This window comes from Sinocyclocheilus rhinocerous, unplaced genomic scaffold, assembly GCF_001515625.1.
Source record: "Sinocyclocheilus rhinocerous isolate Xijiao unplaced genomic scaffold, SAMN03320098_v1.1 scaffold1649, whole genome shotgun sequence".
In the NCBI taxonomy this organism is placed as follows: Eukaryota; Metazoa; Chordata; class Actinopteri; order Cypriniformes; family Cyprinidae; genus Sinocyclocheilus; species Sinocyclocheilus rhinocerous.
This window is the reverse complement of record NW_015649580.1, coordinates 66,773-81,975: the sequence shown is the minus strand read 5'-3', so window position 1 is coordinate 81,975 and position 15,203 is coordinate 66,773. Positions and strand designations below refer to the sequence as shown.

Below are 15,203 nucleotides of genomic sequence, written 5' to 3'. Positions count from 1 at the left end.
CACGGTAAACAGCACACGCTAACAACACATGCTAACGACACACTAACAACACACGGTACACAGCACACACTAACAACAAATGCTGACGACACGCTAACAACACATGCTAACGACACACGCTAACAACACATGGTACACAGCACATGCTAACAACGCGGGGTACACAGCACATGCTAACAACAAATGCTAACAGCACACGCTACACAACACACGCTAACAGCACACAGGACACGCTAACAACACAAGCTAACAACACACTAACAACACACAGTACACAAACACAGGCTAACAACACACGGTACACAACACATGCTAACAACACGGTATACGTACAACACAAGGTACACAATATGCTAACAACATACTAACAACACATGCTAAGGACATGCTAACAAAACACGTTACATAACATGGTACACAACACACAATAACGGCACATGCTAACAACACATGGTACACAAATACAAGCTAACAACACACAGTACACAACACACGCTAACGACACACACTAATGACACGTGCTAACAATAAATGTTAACAACACACGCTAATGAAACATGCTAACAACACGGTACACAACACACGGTACACAACACATGCTAACAACACACGGTATACAACACACGATAACAACACATGGTACACATCACATGGCAACAACACTCGCTAACGACACATGTTATAAACACACGTTACATAAGACACGCTAACAACACATGGTACACAACACATGCTAACGACACATGATAACAACACACAGTGCACAACACACGGTACACAACACACACGTTAACAGCTCATTTTAATTAACTGCCAGACAGCAGCAGAGTCCTGGAGAACAGCAAAGAGCAGCTGGAGAACGCCAGACAGCTGCTGGAGGAGGCTAACAACACACGGTACACAGCACACGCTAACAACACACGCTAACGACACACTAACAACACACGCTTACAACACACGGTACAAAGCACATGCTAACAACACACGGTACACAACACACGCTAACAAAACACACGCTAATGAAACATGCTAACAACACGGTACACAACACACGGTACACAACACATGCTAACAACACATGATAACAACACACAGTGCACAACACACGGTACACAACACACACGTTAACAGCTCATTTTAATATTTTGTCTGGTGTTCATTCAGTATTTATCTAATGTTCCCGATCGTTGTGGTCTGCAGTGACGCTGCGTTCGGTATCCAGCAGGACGCTGAGAGCATCCTGAAGACGATGGACGACAACGAGGATATTTTTGATGAGCTGGAAGACAAGATCCGTCAGAGCGTCGACATCGCAAACAATGTCAAGAACGACGTCAAACAGGTCAGTCTGAGATCTGAGCGAAAAACCACAGAAACAACGTCCAGATTCACGCTAACAACGTGACCGATGGCCTGTGTGTCTCAGATAGAGGACGCGCTGCTGCCCGCCGAGCAGGGGATTGTGGGAGTCACAGGGCTGCTGGATGAGATGCGCCCCCTGCTGGACGACCTGAGGAAAGATGTGACGACGGGAACGACGCATGCGAACGAAGCTCAGGATCAGGCCGATTCAGCTCAGGGCGAAGCCGAACAAGCGGCAGAGGTGCGGAAACACACACCTCACAGACGCACATACTGTACATAACTTACAGTACAGAAACATACACTGTTAGCGCTACTCTGGCGAGTTTATTTTAAAAGCTACATGATATTCTCACAAGCGAGGTAACAACGGCGCTGTTTGTGAAGAAAATGAACACACAGTGGTGTTTCATTACTGAATGAATCAACAGTTTTGAACGTATTGAGTGAGCGAATGATTCACTGACTCGTTCATAAAGACAGTCACTTGCTTCATTTTCTGAAAGAATCAGCCGTTTGAATGAATCAGTTTCATATTTACAGTATAATTTAATTTTAATATTCATTTTTTAAATACATAAATTAATTGAATATAAAATTAAATTAATGATTTGTAATTTATTACTGCACATAAATGAATAAATTATATATTAACTATTTTATATATTTGTAAGTTTTTTATAACATGAACGTTAATAAATTGTAACTCGTTAAAATATAATTTATTGATTTGTAATTTCGTAATTTATAAATGCGTACAAATAAGAAATAACAATTATATTTATAATATTTAGTTATATTTGTTTATTTTTAAATGAATCAAGTGAGTTAATGATTCAGTGACTCGTTCGTAAAGAAACGTACTTGCTTCGTTTCCAGATGAATCAGCCGTTTAAACAAATTGGTTAAATGAATGATTCAATGACTCACTCATGAAGACTTGCTGCCACATCCGACACTTAGTTTCAGATTTAGAGTATCATGCCATTTTTAAAAAATAATTTAGCATCATGATTTATGCAATTCTAAAGCTTTTTTTAATGACTTCATTGCTTTTATATAAAAACAATAATGAATTTAAGTGATCTTTTGTGGGTAATTTCTCAGGCAAATGTGACGTGCAATTAATTTGTGATTAATTAATCGGCATCTCATGTAATTAGTTAGATTAAAATTTTGAATCACCTGTGTTCCAGGAGCTGGAAGCACTGAAGAAGGAGTTTGAGCGATTGAAGCGTGCGGCGGCTGAGAGCACTGAGGCGGGTGAAGACTCCGCCCACTTACAGGCGCTGCAGAAGGAGGCGGAGTCTCTGATGACGGACACCAGCGACATCATGCAGGCTCTGAAAGGTACCGCCCACTACACACCCATCCCATAATGCTCAGCACACACATCCCCATGCTAACCGGCGCTGTTGCGGTTGTGTTCTCAGATAAGGAGGCGTCGGTTCGTCAGGGAGCGGCGGAGCTGCAGCAGAACGCGGCGCGACTGACCGGTCTGGACGATCAGGTGAAGAAACTCCGAGACGACATCCGCTATAAAGTCACCAGTCTGAGCATATGCCAGGGCTGAGGAGCACAACACACACCAGGAACAACACTACTAATAAAGCAACTAATAAAGTGTCTGAATGAAGATTCTTGTGAGTGTGCGTTAATATTTACAGTGGAATACTAGCATACTGCACAGTGTGCACTGTAGACTGCTTACTAAAGGAAGTATGCTTTTTAAAAAAAAGCTCATTCAAAATATTATTAAATACTATAAAAGTCACTCTGTCCGATCTGAAACACGCAGAGAAAATTGTGTTTTTATTTGGTATTATTGACATTTATTTTTACAATGAAATGAATTTTTACCTCAATACATTAAACTTTTTTAATGCAATGGCTAAGTAAAAAAATCTCTATAATTTTAGTTTCTAAAGCATTTTTAAATACATATGTAGATAAATCTAGAAAATACAAACATTTTCTAGTCATTAAAAGCAATACATTGCAATATAGTTTAAAACACAGCAACATAAATTAGCTTTTTTCATTAAATCATTCAGTGAACATTTTTGAGTGGCGATGCAAATGAATCACTGAATCAGAGTTATGAATTGACTCACTGAATCAGTCGTGAAACAACTTGTTGAGTCAAATAGTGGATGGAGTGAGTCAAATCACTGAATCAAGTGAACCAATTTGTTGAACTGATTTGCTGACTCGATTGAATCGATTCACTGAACCAGTAAGATCACTAAAAGCTAAATAAAAAATAAAAGCACATAGGAAAATGATTCAACTTCACCTAAAATTAAAATCAAATTGGGTATATATTTTATATACTTATTACATTTCATATTCTAATCTACGTTTGTGTAAATATCACCAGAGTACTGCACTTTTATACAAATTTAGTAGGTATTTTGTGCACAAAAATTTCTGCATAGTGGAGACGATATCATACGAGTAGAATACTAGCATGCAATTCCAAACATAGCCAACTTTTGAAGGTAAAATTCCATTAAAATGACATTAAAACACAGATAAATTCTCCAGGATATTATGTTGGTGTGTAAATCATTTTATGTTTTTTTAATACAGACATACAGCAGCGTGTTTATGGATTACAGTAATAAGCCCCTAAATATCAGATACAATCATCTTATATGCAATTATAAAACATGAATATAGAGAATACAACGGCGTGTTTAAAATCAGAAAATCAGATTTAAACACAGTTCTTAGCTTAAAAACACTCAAACCTGCAGCCGTTCACAGTAAAACAGTGGCACATGTGATCCGCCCTTCCCATGATGCACCGCCATCGGCCCAAACACGACTATCGTACATGAATATACGGATGATAATAATACAATAAACCTGCCTCATCCTGAATTCCTGAAAGAAATGACATTCTCGAACTCCTCGAAATTACACTTTCGCTAGTGAGAGATGAAGATTTGAGACGCAGACGTGTGTGCGATTGGCACTCGGCTTGCGACGGATCCCGAAAAGTCCGTGAAAAACACACACTTGATCATCCTACGAGCGCAGGATCTGAGAGAGAGACAGAAGAAGAGACGTCACACACCTGTACTGTCACGAGCCGCTCAAAGCAGCGGGCCCAAGCCCTACTCACTTCATTTGACTGACAGCTGTCAATCATCCCATCACATCACAGAGCAAACCCCGGTCTGCAGGGACTGGCCCCGCCCATCTGTGCAACATGTCACTCTGTCCGATCTGAAACACACACACACACAAAAAACATTTTATTTGAAAATACTGACATATTTACAATGAAATGAACTTTTAACTTCAACCAAATATTTAATAGTAATTTACCAGTAAAATTTTACTTGTAAAAGCATTTGTAAATTAATGTTTATATAATATAAATCTATACATATACATTAATTATAAGCAATAAATTGCAATATAGTTGAAAACTGGAATTTTTATTAATAGTTTTTGTTGCATTAAACCATTAACAGTAAAAACGCGAAATATTGCCACAAGGAGACTTCAGTGAATATTTTTGATTGATGATGCAAACTAATCATTGAATCAAGAGTTATGAATCGACTCGCTGAATCAGTCATGAATCGACTCGCTGAGTCAAGTGAGTCGAATAGTAGATCAAGTGAGTCGATTCATTGAATCAAGAGAACCGATTCGCTGGCTCGATTGAATCGATTCACCAAATCCATAGGCTCTGTTCACTGAATCAATTCATTCGATTTGTTGAATCAATTAAATCAGTCACTGAATCAAATGTATGAAATGATTCTTTGGTATCAGTTATGAATCGATTAATCAAGAGTTATGAATGGACAGCTAATGAATCAACTCAAACATCGTTTTCACATCTGAAGTTTAAATTTAAAAGCAATTTGAAATAAAATTGAATAAAGCATCTCTAACATGAAATAATCGCAATTGCTACCGGTCCACTGAAGTGCCCCAAAATGTTGGACGGACTCAATTACAAACATACGTAATCAAAAACGGAAATGTATTGATAGTCTGATTTAATTAAAAATCAAAGACGGCAGGTTTGCACCTGTTGGCGGTGCAGGGCAGGTCGGACTCGGAGCGATAAGCGTGTTGCCCCGTCTCACAGATGACCAGCGCGTGCATCGGCTCGCTGTTGCAGGCCTTGAGCGGGCCCCGCCCCCTGCTGACATCAGCATGAGGCGACAGGGTCATGTGACTGCATGAGGGGTTCCCATTGGTGTCCAGCTCGTCGGGGGGCGGGCCGGGAGACGAGATGTCCAGCACCTGGATGAGCGGGGCCGGGGCCGGAGGGTCAGCGTGGGCCAGCTGGAGCCGCCGCATGTGACTGACCACCACCGTCGCGTTAATGACCCGCTGAAACACACACATCGTCATACAGACATCCGTAATCACTAATAATGAACCGAATATATGATCTGCTCTCTCGCTCACCTTCCATTTAGATTTGGCAAAGTTCTTCTGCATCTGCTCACAGACCGAATGAACGATGTTGTCATTGTGTGCCGTGTCTCCACTGATCCTGAACAGACATTTATTCATCAAATCGACTTATTTATCAACATGCAAGTTTATTTCTGTTTCTTATATGATTACTCATCATACCCCCATGAATCAGTGTTTATTCATGCTTTTCAAAATTAACATATATTAATAAATCAGCATATTTATTTTAGAATCTGCATGTTTTTATGCATCAGATGATGAGGAAAGTCTGTTCATTCATCATACCATGTTTTTTCATGAATCAGTGTTTATGCATGAATTAAGATGCTTATTTTAAAATGGCTTTTTATTCACAAATCTGTATACTTATCATAAATAAACACTGATTTATGAACAAAACATGTTTGATTAATAATCCTACTTATTCATGAATAAACAAATGTATAAATAATAAAAATGCTTCTTTTAAATAAATATATATATTTATTCATGTATCAGCATGTTTATTTGTTTATTAATGAAAAAGTATGATTTTTCACCATACTTTGTTTATTCATGAATCAACATGCTTATTTAAAAAATTATATTTATTCATAAAACTCTGTATTTAGTTTATGAATAATTAAGTTGATTTGTCATACCATGTTTATTCATAAATCAGTATATTACTATTATATATTATTATATTATATCATATATTATTATTATTATATAATATGCATGTTTTATGCATTAGTTTATTCATGCAAGTATGTTTAATCACCATGCCTTGTTTTTTCATGAATCAATGTTTATTCATAAATCACCATGGTTATATTAAAATTAATTTTCATTTATAAATCAGTATAGTTATTTACGAATCTACATGCAACTTATACATTTATTTAGTCATTAATAAGTATGATTACTTATCTAACGTATGTTTCTTGTGAGTATTTACTTATTATTTAAACATTCTTATTTCAAAATTTTTGCTTATTCATAAACCATGGCAGTAATCTGAATCAGTCATAAATCGACTTGCTGAGTCAAGTGCGTCGAATAGTGAATCAAGTGAGTCGATTCACTGAATCAATAGGATCTGATCGATTTGCTGAATCAATTAAATCAAACACTGAATCAAATCTATGTAATGATTCTTTGGTATCAGTTATGAATTGATTAATCAGAGTTATGAATTGATTCACTAAAATGGACAGCTGAATGAACTGAACTGAACTGAACTGACAAAAGAAAATAGAGTTTAATCACAATTATTCACATGGGAAAAAAAGATCTATGCCTGAATAATTTCTATAGAGGTTGATGTTGAAGTACAGCTGATGGCCTCCAGGTGGCAGTAACATCTCTTCATGTTTATGAGGCTTCTGCGTCTGTAAAGTGTCTGAGACAAACCTGACTCAGAGATTTCGTCCCAGTACGGCGAGTGGAAGGCGTATTCTGCCTTCATGATTTTGGAGAACAGGCGCGTTTCGTTTTCCTCATAAAACGGCAGGTAGCCGCTCAACCTAAACAAACACATAAGAGATTGAAGGAAAAACACAACTGAATGTCTCTCCGAAGAGTCTACATGAGCCCAGACTCACAAGATGTAGGTTATGACGCCGATAGACCAGCAGTCCACAGCTTTACTGTACGGTTTCTGACCCAGAACCTCCGGAGCTGAGGAGAAACACCACATTATAAGCAACCTAACAGAAATTTAATAGAAATATGATTGCGTAAAAACACTCGCACCAACATATCCTGGTGTTCCGCAGGCTGTGGACATCACGCCGTGATCGGCCATCTTGGACAGACCGAAGTCGCTGATCATGATCTTGGCGCTCTCGTCTGGACTGTAGTACAGCAGGTTCTCAGGCTACAGACGGATAAAAAAATCATGGACGTTAAATGACGTTTCGTTAAAAACTCGAGCGTTAGGAGATTGTCTTCTCTCACCTTCAGGTCTCTGTGGACGATGCTGTTCTGATGCAAATAGGAAACGGCCTCCAGGACCTGTTTGATCACACAGCTGGCGTCTTTCTCCGTGTAAACACCTCGATCCAGAATACGGTCGAAGAGCTCTCCGCCCGACACCCTTCGTGCAAAAACACGTTAAAACAACGCTAAAAAGCTGTGTGGCATTGTGTTTGCGTGTATATTTCAGGCATTATTAAACACGTACAGCTCCATGACCAGGTAATAGTGTGTCCTCGTTTCATAGAAATCTTCCAGTCCCACCACATTATCATGCTTTATCCTGAAAGACAGAGAGAGAGAGACTAAGAAGAATCCAGAATGTGGTGTTTGGTGCTGGTTTGTTGTGTTTTGTCAGTTGTTTTAGGGGTTGTGGTCTGTGGTGTACATTGTGGAGTCAAAGGTGTTTGCGCTAATGGTCTGTAGTGTTTATGGTCTGTAGGGCGTATTTAAGGGCTATCATTAGGGCTGAGTAAAAAATATAGATTTCTCGATTTTAATCGATTCTCATTTTTACGAAACAATATTGATTCTTTAATCCCAAGAATCTATTAGTCTAGCCTGTTTTCAGTTAATGAACGAAACATTGTAGCGGGCATCCCATCCAATAAATTGCAATAGGCTTTGTGCTTTGTTACTTTTGATATGAAACAAAGTCTCAGATTTCAAATTATTACCATTTTATTACAGTACTATTTAATGTGGAGTGACAGATCGCTGTAGCACCTCAGTTCAAGAGAAGCGGCAGCGCGAAGCACGCGTGATCTGATCATCTCCTCCGCTTTATTACAATTTACAGCACAAAATAAACATTAATGAACATGTGAAGGTATGTTCAAAGAAAGAGTTCAACTTCCGTAAATCCGTATCCTGTCTCATGTAATCGCTCAATCAGTGTTTTTAACTGTGGAAAGATGTCAATATAACACCTTGCAAACAATGTCACGTAACGTCACATTTACCTCAGAAAAAAACATATTCTGTGACCATAAAACTCATTAGTGAGCTAGAGAAATGAACTCTAGAGAGGAGCATTTTGCTAAATATATGCACCATACAACATATTCATTATAATTTTTTACTGTTCTTCAATGTTTAATTTATGTTTGAACCATTTAAATGTTTATATTTCAAAAAACAAATTGGTGTATATAAATATAATTATGTAATTGTAACTTTATTATTATAAAAACTTCATTGAGTGTAATTTAAGTGCTTGTATACAAGTCAGTTCATTTTAACCTTCAATATTATAGTAATGTAGTACCAACTGACTCTTATGTATATTTTACAGCATTAGTTGAGATTGTTTTTTCCTTGAGAAAATTGAACATGTACAGTACCTGATATATATCTAGACTAATCGTTATTAAATTGAATCTAATCGAATCGGAAATCGAACCGAAAGCTTGTGAGTCAGAATCGAATCGAATCGCAAAATTTGTGTCAAAACCCAGCTCTAGCTATCATGTTTATGTTTGAGCTTTGTGATAATGAGAGATGGTGCTTATGTTTGTCTGTGATGTTTATGGTCTGTGTAGTGTTGGCGATATGGGTCTGTAGTGTTTATATTATTAGTCTGTGTTATTTACGGCCAGATGTGTCTGTTAAAATAACCTGTGAAGCTTATTTTTGTGGACTTAGTGGACTGTGATATTAATGGTCTGCAGTGCATCCATAATTTACAGGAAGCAGTCTATAAACTTAACACAATTAGCAAATATTCGTCAGATTTAGTTCTCTTTTGGAGGCAAATATGTCCCTGCCTGCTTGGTAAACCCACGTACATTCACCCCTCAGTAATCCTTTAATTGACTAGTGTCAGGATGTTCTCTGATGTCTGTGTCTCAATCAACCGCAGATGAAGACTGACAGGTGCCAAAATGGTCAACAAACCACTAAATCAACTTACAGATAATTCAAAACATTTCATGACTCATAATGTCTAATAATATCTCGTAAATCACAACCTTTATTAAAGTGTTGTAAAAGCTTATAGCGCCTCTTAAAGCTTCATAACCCTTCGTAAAGTGTCATAAGAGCTTACTGTATATTACCTTAAAATTCATAGCATTTCAGAACACTTCGTAAGGCTTTATAACAGCTCATAATGTTTGGTGAAGCTTCATGACACTTCTCAATGCTGAATAACGCCGTATAATATTATGTATAGCTGCTAAACGGTTCCTCCAGGTTTCTCTCAATAGGAGCAAGAGGATGAAGGGCTTCATTGATAAAAATGTCCCCTGGCCCTCAATCCGTTAATCTGTGTCTCAGGCTCCGATTAGCACTGCTGTGGAACGCATGTGTCTCCTCTGAGAGCTAAAGCTGCTGATCCTGTAATAGCAAAAACACCTTCAGGAGCGCTGCACTGATTTCTGACTCAGCACACACAAAACGCTTGATACTTACGACCCCAGAACTTCCTTGAAGTCGAAAATGTCCTTGATGTCGTTGGTGATTTTCTTCCAGCTGCAGTCGATCTCCTTCCGACCCATCGCGGCTCGAGTTTCACAAGCTGACTCCTGCAGCAGACACATGTTAATTCACAATGACACTTACATAAACATCACATGTGCGTCTGTTCATGCCCGCAGTCCTTCAGAAGTGTGACTTTACTCTTACATAAACATAATGAGCGTGAGTTTTAATCTCTGACCTTTGACCTCTCTATGTGGGTTATATTGCATTAACTCTCTCACACTGATATCTGGAGCAAAATCACAGACCACCAGAATAACACATCAGACATTGTATTAGTTAATGTGAACTAAACATTATATTTTACTGCACAGAATTGCACTGCACAAATATTTTTGGTCCCTAATTTTTATCAATTTTACATATTTTGGGTGTAATATGTCACATTTTACTTTATTTTGCTATCCTCACTTACATAAATGAACTATAGTGTCCTGCACCCACTAGTAAAAAATATAAAAAATTATATCTGGTGTCTGAATAATTTTTGGTTTGACTGTGTGTATGTTACACTGAAAAGAAATGGTATAGAAACAGTTTGCACTTAAATTGATTTAACATTACATTTTGAAGTAGCAAAACAAACTATTTTCTTGTCAAATGTAATGTACTCCAATAAACTTGTTTTTAAACTGTTTTATTTACAACTTTTTCTTCTTCCTTTTTTTTTTACAGTGTAACTAATTAATTAACTAATGAGACCTTACTGTAAAGTGATACCGATTTCACAATAACTTTATTTAATAATATTAATAAGCATTATCACAACGAATAGTAGCTACTGTAAACTTTAATGCATGCACTTTTCATTATATTCAAGACTACACGTTTATATAACGTTTCATTTACATTTATCTTTCGTCTTTTAATGTCTTTCTTTTTAACGTTTAACATTTAAGGTCAAAATATTGACATCAGGCAACATTTACAGATGAAAATTTTGAGTTTAGAAAAACTAAATCGAACAACTGCTACAATACATGAAACCAAGCATAATAAACTCTGCTGATTATTCTCGGTTATTAATGAATATGAATATGAATATGCAGTGTCTTACCCGGAGCGGACTGCAGGAGTGAGAGCCGACGAGCATCTACCTGCTCTGGAGAGCGCGGGGGGCGGGGCCGAGGCGCGTGACGTCACCAGCGATCCCCCGAGAGCCAATCAGAACAACACTGCATTAAAAACACTCGCTCGCTTTAAAATTGGACGTAATATCTGATGTTAAATATGCTAACTTGTATTTTAATGATGACAAACCAACGCGGATTCATTTTTGCTCATTAATTTTGTGAGGAACTTTTAAAAAACACACGTGTTCACCAATGTGAATCTTAATACTCTTACAAAATAGCGTATTTTTAATGCTTTCTTGAACATTTTTAAGACTTAAATGTAATGAAAATTGCAATAAAAGATGTATGCTGAAATGCAATGTTTTGATATATATATATATATATCAAAAAAAAAAAAATTTCAGTTTGGTGTATATATTATGCCAAATGTAAAAAAAATAAAATAAAAAAAAATCTAATTAAAATAATCAAAATAAATAAATGCTAACCTCTGAAGGCATTCATCTATGTCTTGCACTGCTTAGATTATTCTGTTGATACAATTTCAACACTCAAAAGCTTCTAAAGGGTCATAAACTGTTCAAATAACATGAAAAACTAGTCTTTTATTGTATATGTTTGTGGTTAAGAGCATAAGTGCGTGTATCATTTCAGTGAGTTGAGTGAGTTTTGCATCATGCATGAGTTTGTCCTGTTAGTATGCTATATCTGTTAGATTTGATGATTATATATGCTGTAAAGTGGCAGACATGCACACACAGAGCGTTAGAGAAGCACATGAAGCAGCACGTCTGTTAGCCTGCGTTACATCAGCAGATCCTCTGGCTCACGCTTTATCTCTTCATAATACAGCTACCATCATTACACACGGCTCAATCATCTGCAGCAATATTACACCAGATTATACTCATAATGATTACATAACACAAAAACCTCCTTATCACAGGCTGGATTAATGATGTATAAATGATTTTTTAAATATACCAATTATTACAATGACCTAATATGATGAATAATAATAATAATAATTAATAAATAAAATACCAAAATGATTTAATATGAAATTAGTTGATTTATTTATCTTCTTTCAATAGTCCTACTCCAGATATCTTCTCTTATAAACAAATAATATTATATTGTAATATAATATGTTGCATATTTAATGTAAATGGAACATAATTTTGCATAATTTTCTGTCATGCACATTGTTTTTAAAGTCTTATCTTTAAGATAACGGTCTGTGTGTGTCTTTAACAACACTAGATGCTCGTTTAAGAACAATTTAAGCTCCTGTGAGTCGGTTTAATCTGGTTAAAATGACTTTACCAGAAAATTAAGAGCACTTCCTGATCTCGTTTCTCATTCTGAGCTGTGATTGGCTACGCAGCAGGATGTGGGCGGGTTTAAGGTGCCCTAAAATTCACAGGACAGGAAACAGAAGCGGTCATTTATTCCGAGGAGCCTGTGAAGGACCATTATCAAACGTCTGTAAGCGTTGATATAATTCCAGCAAAATGAGGATGAAAGTTTAATCCAACCCAGATAACATCCACTCGACTCTATTATTCAATTATATGGACATGTTTTTCATTCATAAACTGCATTAAGCCACATAATTTAATATTGATATCTCTGTCCAGTGCATTCATTACCAGAACAATCCAAATAAAAGCAGCGTGAAATGAGCAACAGCTGCCACGATTCGGTTTTGAAGCTTCTCATTGTCTCTCTGAATTTAATTACTGTTAATTAGCATCATTAATCTGTTTGCCATGGCTTCGCACCTGTTTCAGGAGAAACAAGCACATTCAGCGGCATTAAATCAGAATATTTAATGCTGATCTGTTTGTATCGTGTTCAGGACAGACGTGCGCAGCCACATTCGCAAAGGTTACACTATAATCCAGTTCATCTGCGGTGCTCAGTAATGAGTGAATGAGTAAGTAACTCGCCACTGCCACCTGGTGGAAACACGCAGTCAATTACACTCAACCCACTCAAAACCGAAACGGCCATTCATGTTGATTTGAATGTTTATTTTTAACTAAACTAGTCGTTTAAGATCAAATAACCACACTAAACCATCAGTTATTTATACAAACACTCATGACTACATATAAAAGAGCCACCATCAGCATCATCAGACCGAATGCAAGCAAAATCATTCTGACGATCCATCCGCACGTAGACCTCCAGGACAACAGGGGGCGCTGTGGTGGAGCGAGACATCTGCAAACATCACACAGCATGTCAATGGTATTATTTATGCACATAAATTATGATAATTACATGTAAACATACAGCTCAGGGTTGGGCTCCTCCCCTCGTTCTGACTCCTCCCCCTCAAATGAACTTCCTGTAGGAGAATAACGACGGCGATGGCGCAGCGACGTGATTTGCGTCGCACTGGCGAATACGAAGTGTGGTCACATGCACTTACATAGTGTACGGATACATCTCAAGAGCATTGGTTGCGTTTTACCTTTGAAACACGCTGCTGTCCACGTCATCGTCTTGGTTTAGACTGCTCGCCGGAGAATCTGCGGGAACTACTTCCTGTCTGAGAGATGCAGAAAATAATCAGTATCTCTGGCTGAATGAAGCTTTAGCTACTCTCAAATTTAAGGATGTGTGGTTTTACCTCCTGTCCGCTTGCGGCTTCTTTGCATCCAAACTAGCTTTGCAGTTCTCCAGAAACGAAGCCTCTAGATGCTTCAACTGCAGAAATAAAAACCCCACGAAGACTCATGAAAACATTCAGATGGTAAACCTGAAGAAACGAACGCTGGAATATGGTCCATAAACACGTACCTCAGATTGAGTCGGGAGGAAGGTGATGCTGACCCTGCGACGAGTCGGCTACAACAAAAAACACAAGCTATTATTGATGGTCAGAATAATACAAAACTAAAGGTAATGAGAGTTCAACTCTATCAAGCCAAAAAAACTTTGAACTGTCATTCTATGGAAAAGAGTGACATTGAGCTGCAAAAAGATTGACATTGAGTAAAAATTTTACAATCTTCATATTTTGGCCAACTAAGTCCTTAAATAGGAGTTATTAAGGTACTTACACGAGTCTTACAGTTCATACATGGTCAGTTACCTGTTGTGATGAATATCTGAACAGGTCTCGATCATCTGTTTGAGGAAAACTCTAGTTATATAAGAGTACAGATTTATTTAAATACTGGGATGTGATTCTCAGATGTCCTCCAGGCCACTAGGGGCAGCACTGACCTGTGGAGTCACTGTGCAATCGGCCCTTCCTCCTGTGCAGCAGCTTTCTGACCTCCAGCATCTCCTCGCTCTCTATAGCGTGACGTCTCTTCAGATGCTGCATGTGTACTGACATCAGCTCTACTGCATGACTGACACGCGCTTCCTGATGCATGCAAAACATGAACAATGCATGGTTAATATTAAAAGGCTCAGTGCACTGTCTGTGGTGTGACATCTCTGGTTTGAGGTGTTTGATTTTGTAAGGTACCTGGTGTGCAGCTCCGAGCATCTCTGCTGTTTTGAGGACATTGTCCATGTTGCTTTCAAGCATCTGCAGGTTGTTCTCCATCTGCTGCACCATCTTTTTGCTGTCCACCTCATGTAGGCCTGCAAGATGACACAAACCCTTCCCAACACTCTTGCAACTCTTTGACAATGTCCCCACAACACTCTCACAATGCTCCCACAGCACCCCCACAATCTCTTCATAAAGTTCTAACAACTCTTACAACCATTCCACAATGCTCTCACAACACTCACAACCATTCCACAACGCTCTCACAACCATTCCACAACGCTCTCACAACCATTCCACAACATTCTCACAACACTCTCAAAACGCTCTCACAACCATTCCACAACACTCTCAAA

The 15,203-nt window shown here is 37.9% G+C and overlaps 3 protein-coding genes across 3 annotated transcripts in view; 1 reads left to right on the top strand and 2 right to left on the bottom strand.

The window, feature by feature from the left end:
* The window catches only part of lamb3 (laminin subunit beta 3), a 24,864-nt gene extending 21,866 nt beyond the window's left edge, over window positions 1-2,998 (top strand). The window contains exons 19-22 of the mRNA XM_016515649.1: window positions 1,201-1,342; window positions 1,427-1,603; window positions 2,559-2,712; window positions 2,796-2,998. Of these exons, the coding sequence (XP_016371135.1) occupies window positions 1,201-1,342; window positions 1,427-1,603; window positions 2,559-2,712; window positions 2,796-2,935 (613 nt within the window). The 3' untranslated portion in view covers window positions 2,936-2,998. The remainder of the gene's footprint in view (window positions 1-1,200; window positions 1,343-1,426; window positions 1,604-2,558; window positions 2,713-2,795) is intronic.
* Window positions 2,999-3,410: 412 nt separating this feature from the next.
* Window positions 3,411-10,271, bottom strand: LOC107710799 (calcium/calmodulin-dependent protein kinase type 1D-like). The gene is made up of 10 exons (XM_016515648.1): window positions 10,197-10,271; window positions 7,982-8,109; window positions 7,756-7,894; window positions 7,552-7,675; window positions 7,401-7,476; window positions 7,126-7,322; window positions 5,803-5,891; window positions 5,417-5,724; window positions 4,493-4,596; window positions 3,411-4,410 (listed from the first exon to the last, which is right to left on the bottom strand). Exons 1-9 carry the CDS (start codon window positions 10,269-10,271, stop codon window positions 4,524-4,526), a joined length of 1,209 nt encoding a protein of 402 aa, XP_016371134.1. The 3' UTR covers window positions 3,411-4,410; window positions 4,493-4,523.
* LOC107710805 (uncharacterized) overlaps window positions 9,750-15,203 on the bottom strand; it is a 6,929-nt gene continuing 1,475 nt past the window's right edge. Inside the window, exons 6-15 of the mRNA XM_016515652.1 lie at window positions 14,821-14,939; window positions 14,571-14,715; window positions 14,437-14,471; window positions 14,142-14,189; window positions 13,972-14,048; window positions 13,813-13,890; window positions 13,632-13,736; window positions 12,657-13,559; window positions 10,186-10,298; window positions 9,750-10,110 (exon numbers count right to left, since the gene is read on the bottom strand). Of these exons, the coding sequence (XP_016371138.1) occupies window positions 13,415-13,559; window positions 13,632-13,736; window positions 13,813-13,890; window positions 13,972-14,048; window positions 14,142-14,189; window positions 14,437-14,471; window positions 14,571-14,715; window positions 14,821-14,939 (752 nt within the window). The 3' untranslated portion in view covers window positions 9,750-10,110; window positions 10,186-10,298; window positions 12,657-13,414. The remainder of the gene's footprint in view (window positions 10,111-10,185; window positions 10,299-12,656; window positions 13,560-13,631; window positions 13,737-13,812; window positions 13,891-13,971; window positions 14,049-14,141; window positions 14,190-14,436; window positions 14,472-14,570; window positions 14,716-14,820; window positions 14,940-15,203) is intronic.

What these genes read in the sequence shown, in the direction of transcription:
- LOC107710799 (XM_016515648.1), bottom strand. Translation starts at nt 10,271, where the DNA reads ATGGGTCGGAAGGAGATCGACTGCAGCTGGAAGAAAATCACCAACGAC. An exon ending in CGGAACACCAGGATATGTTG is followed by an intron (nt 7,477 to 7,551) that starts GTGCGAGTGTTT and finishes GTTTCTCCTCAG; the next exon opens with CTCCGGAGGTTCTGGGTCAG. An exon ending in GGAGGCCATCAGCTGTACTT is followed by an intron (nt 5,892 to 7,125) that starts CAACATCAACCT and finishes AATGTCTGTTCA; the next exon opens with GGATCAGTGGAGACACGGCA.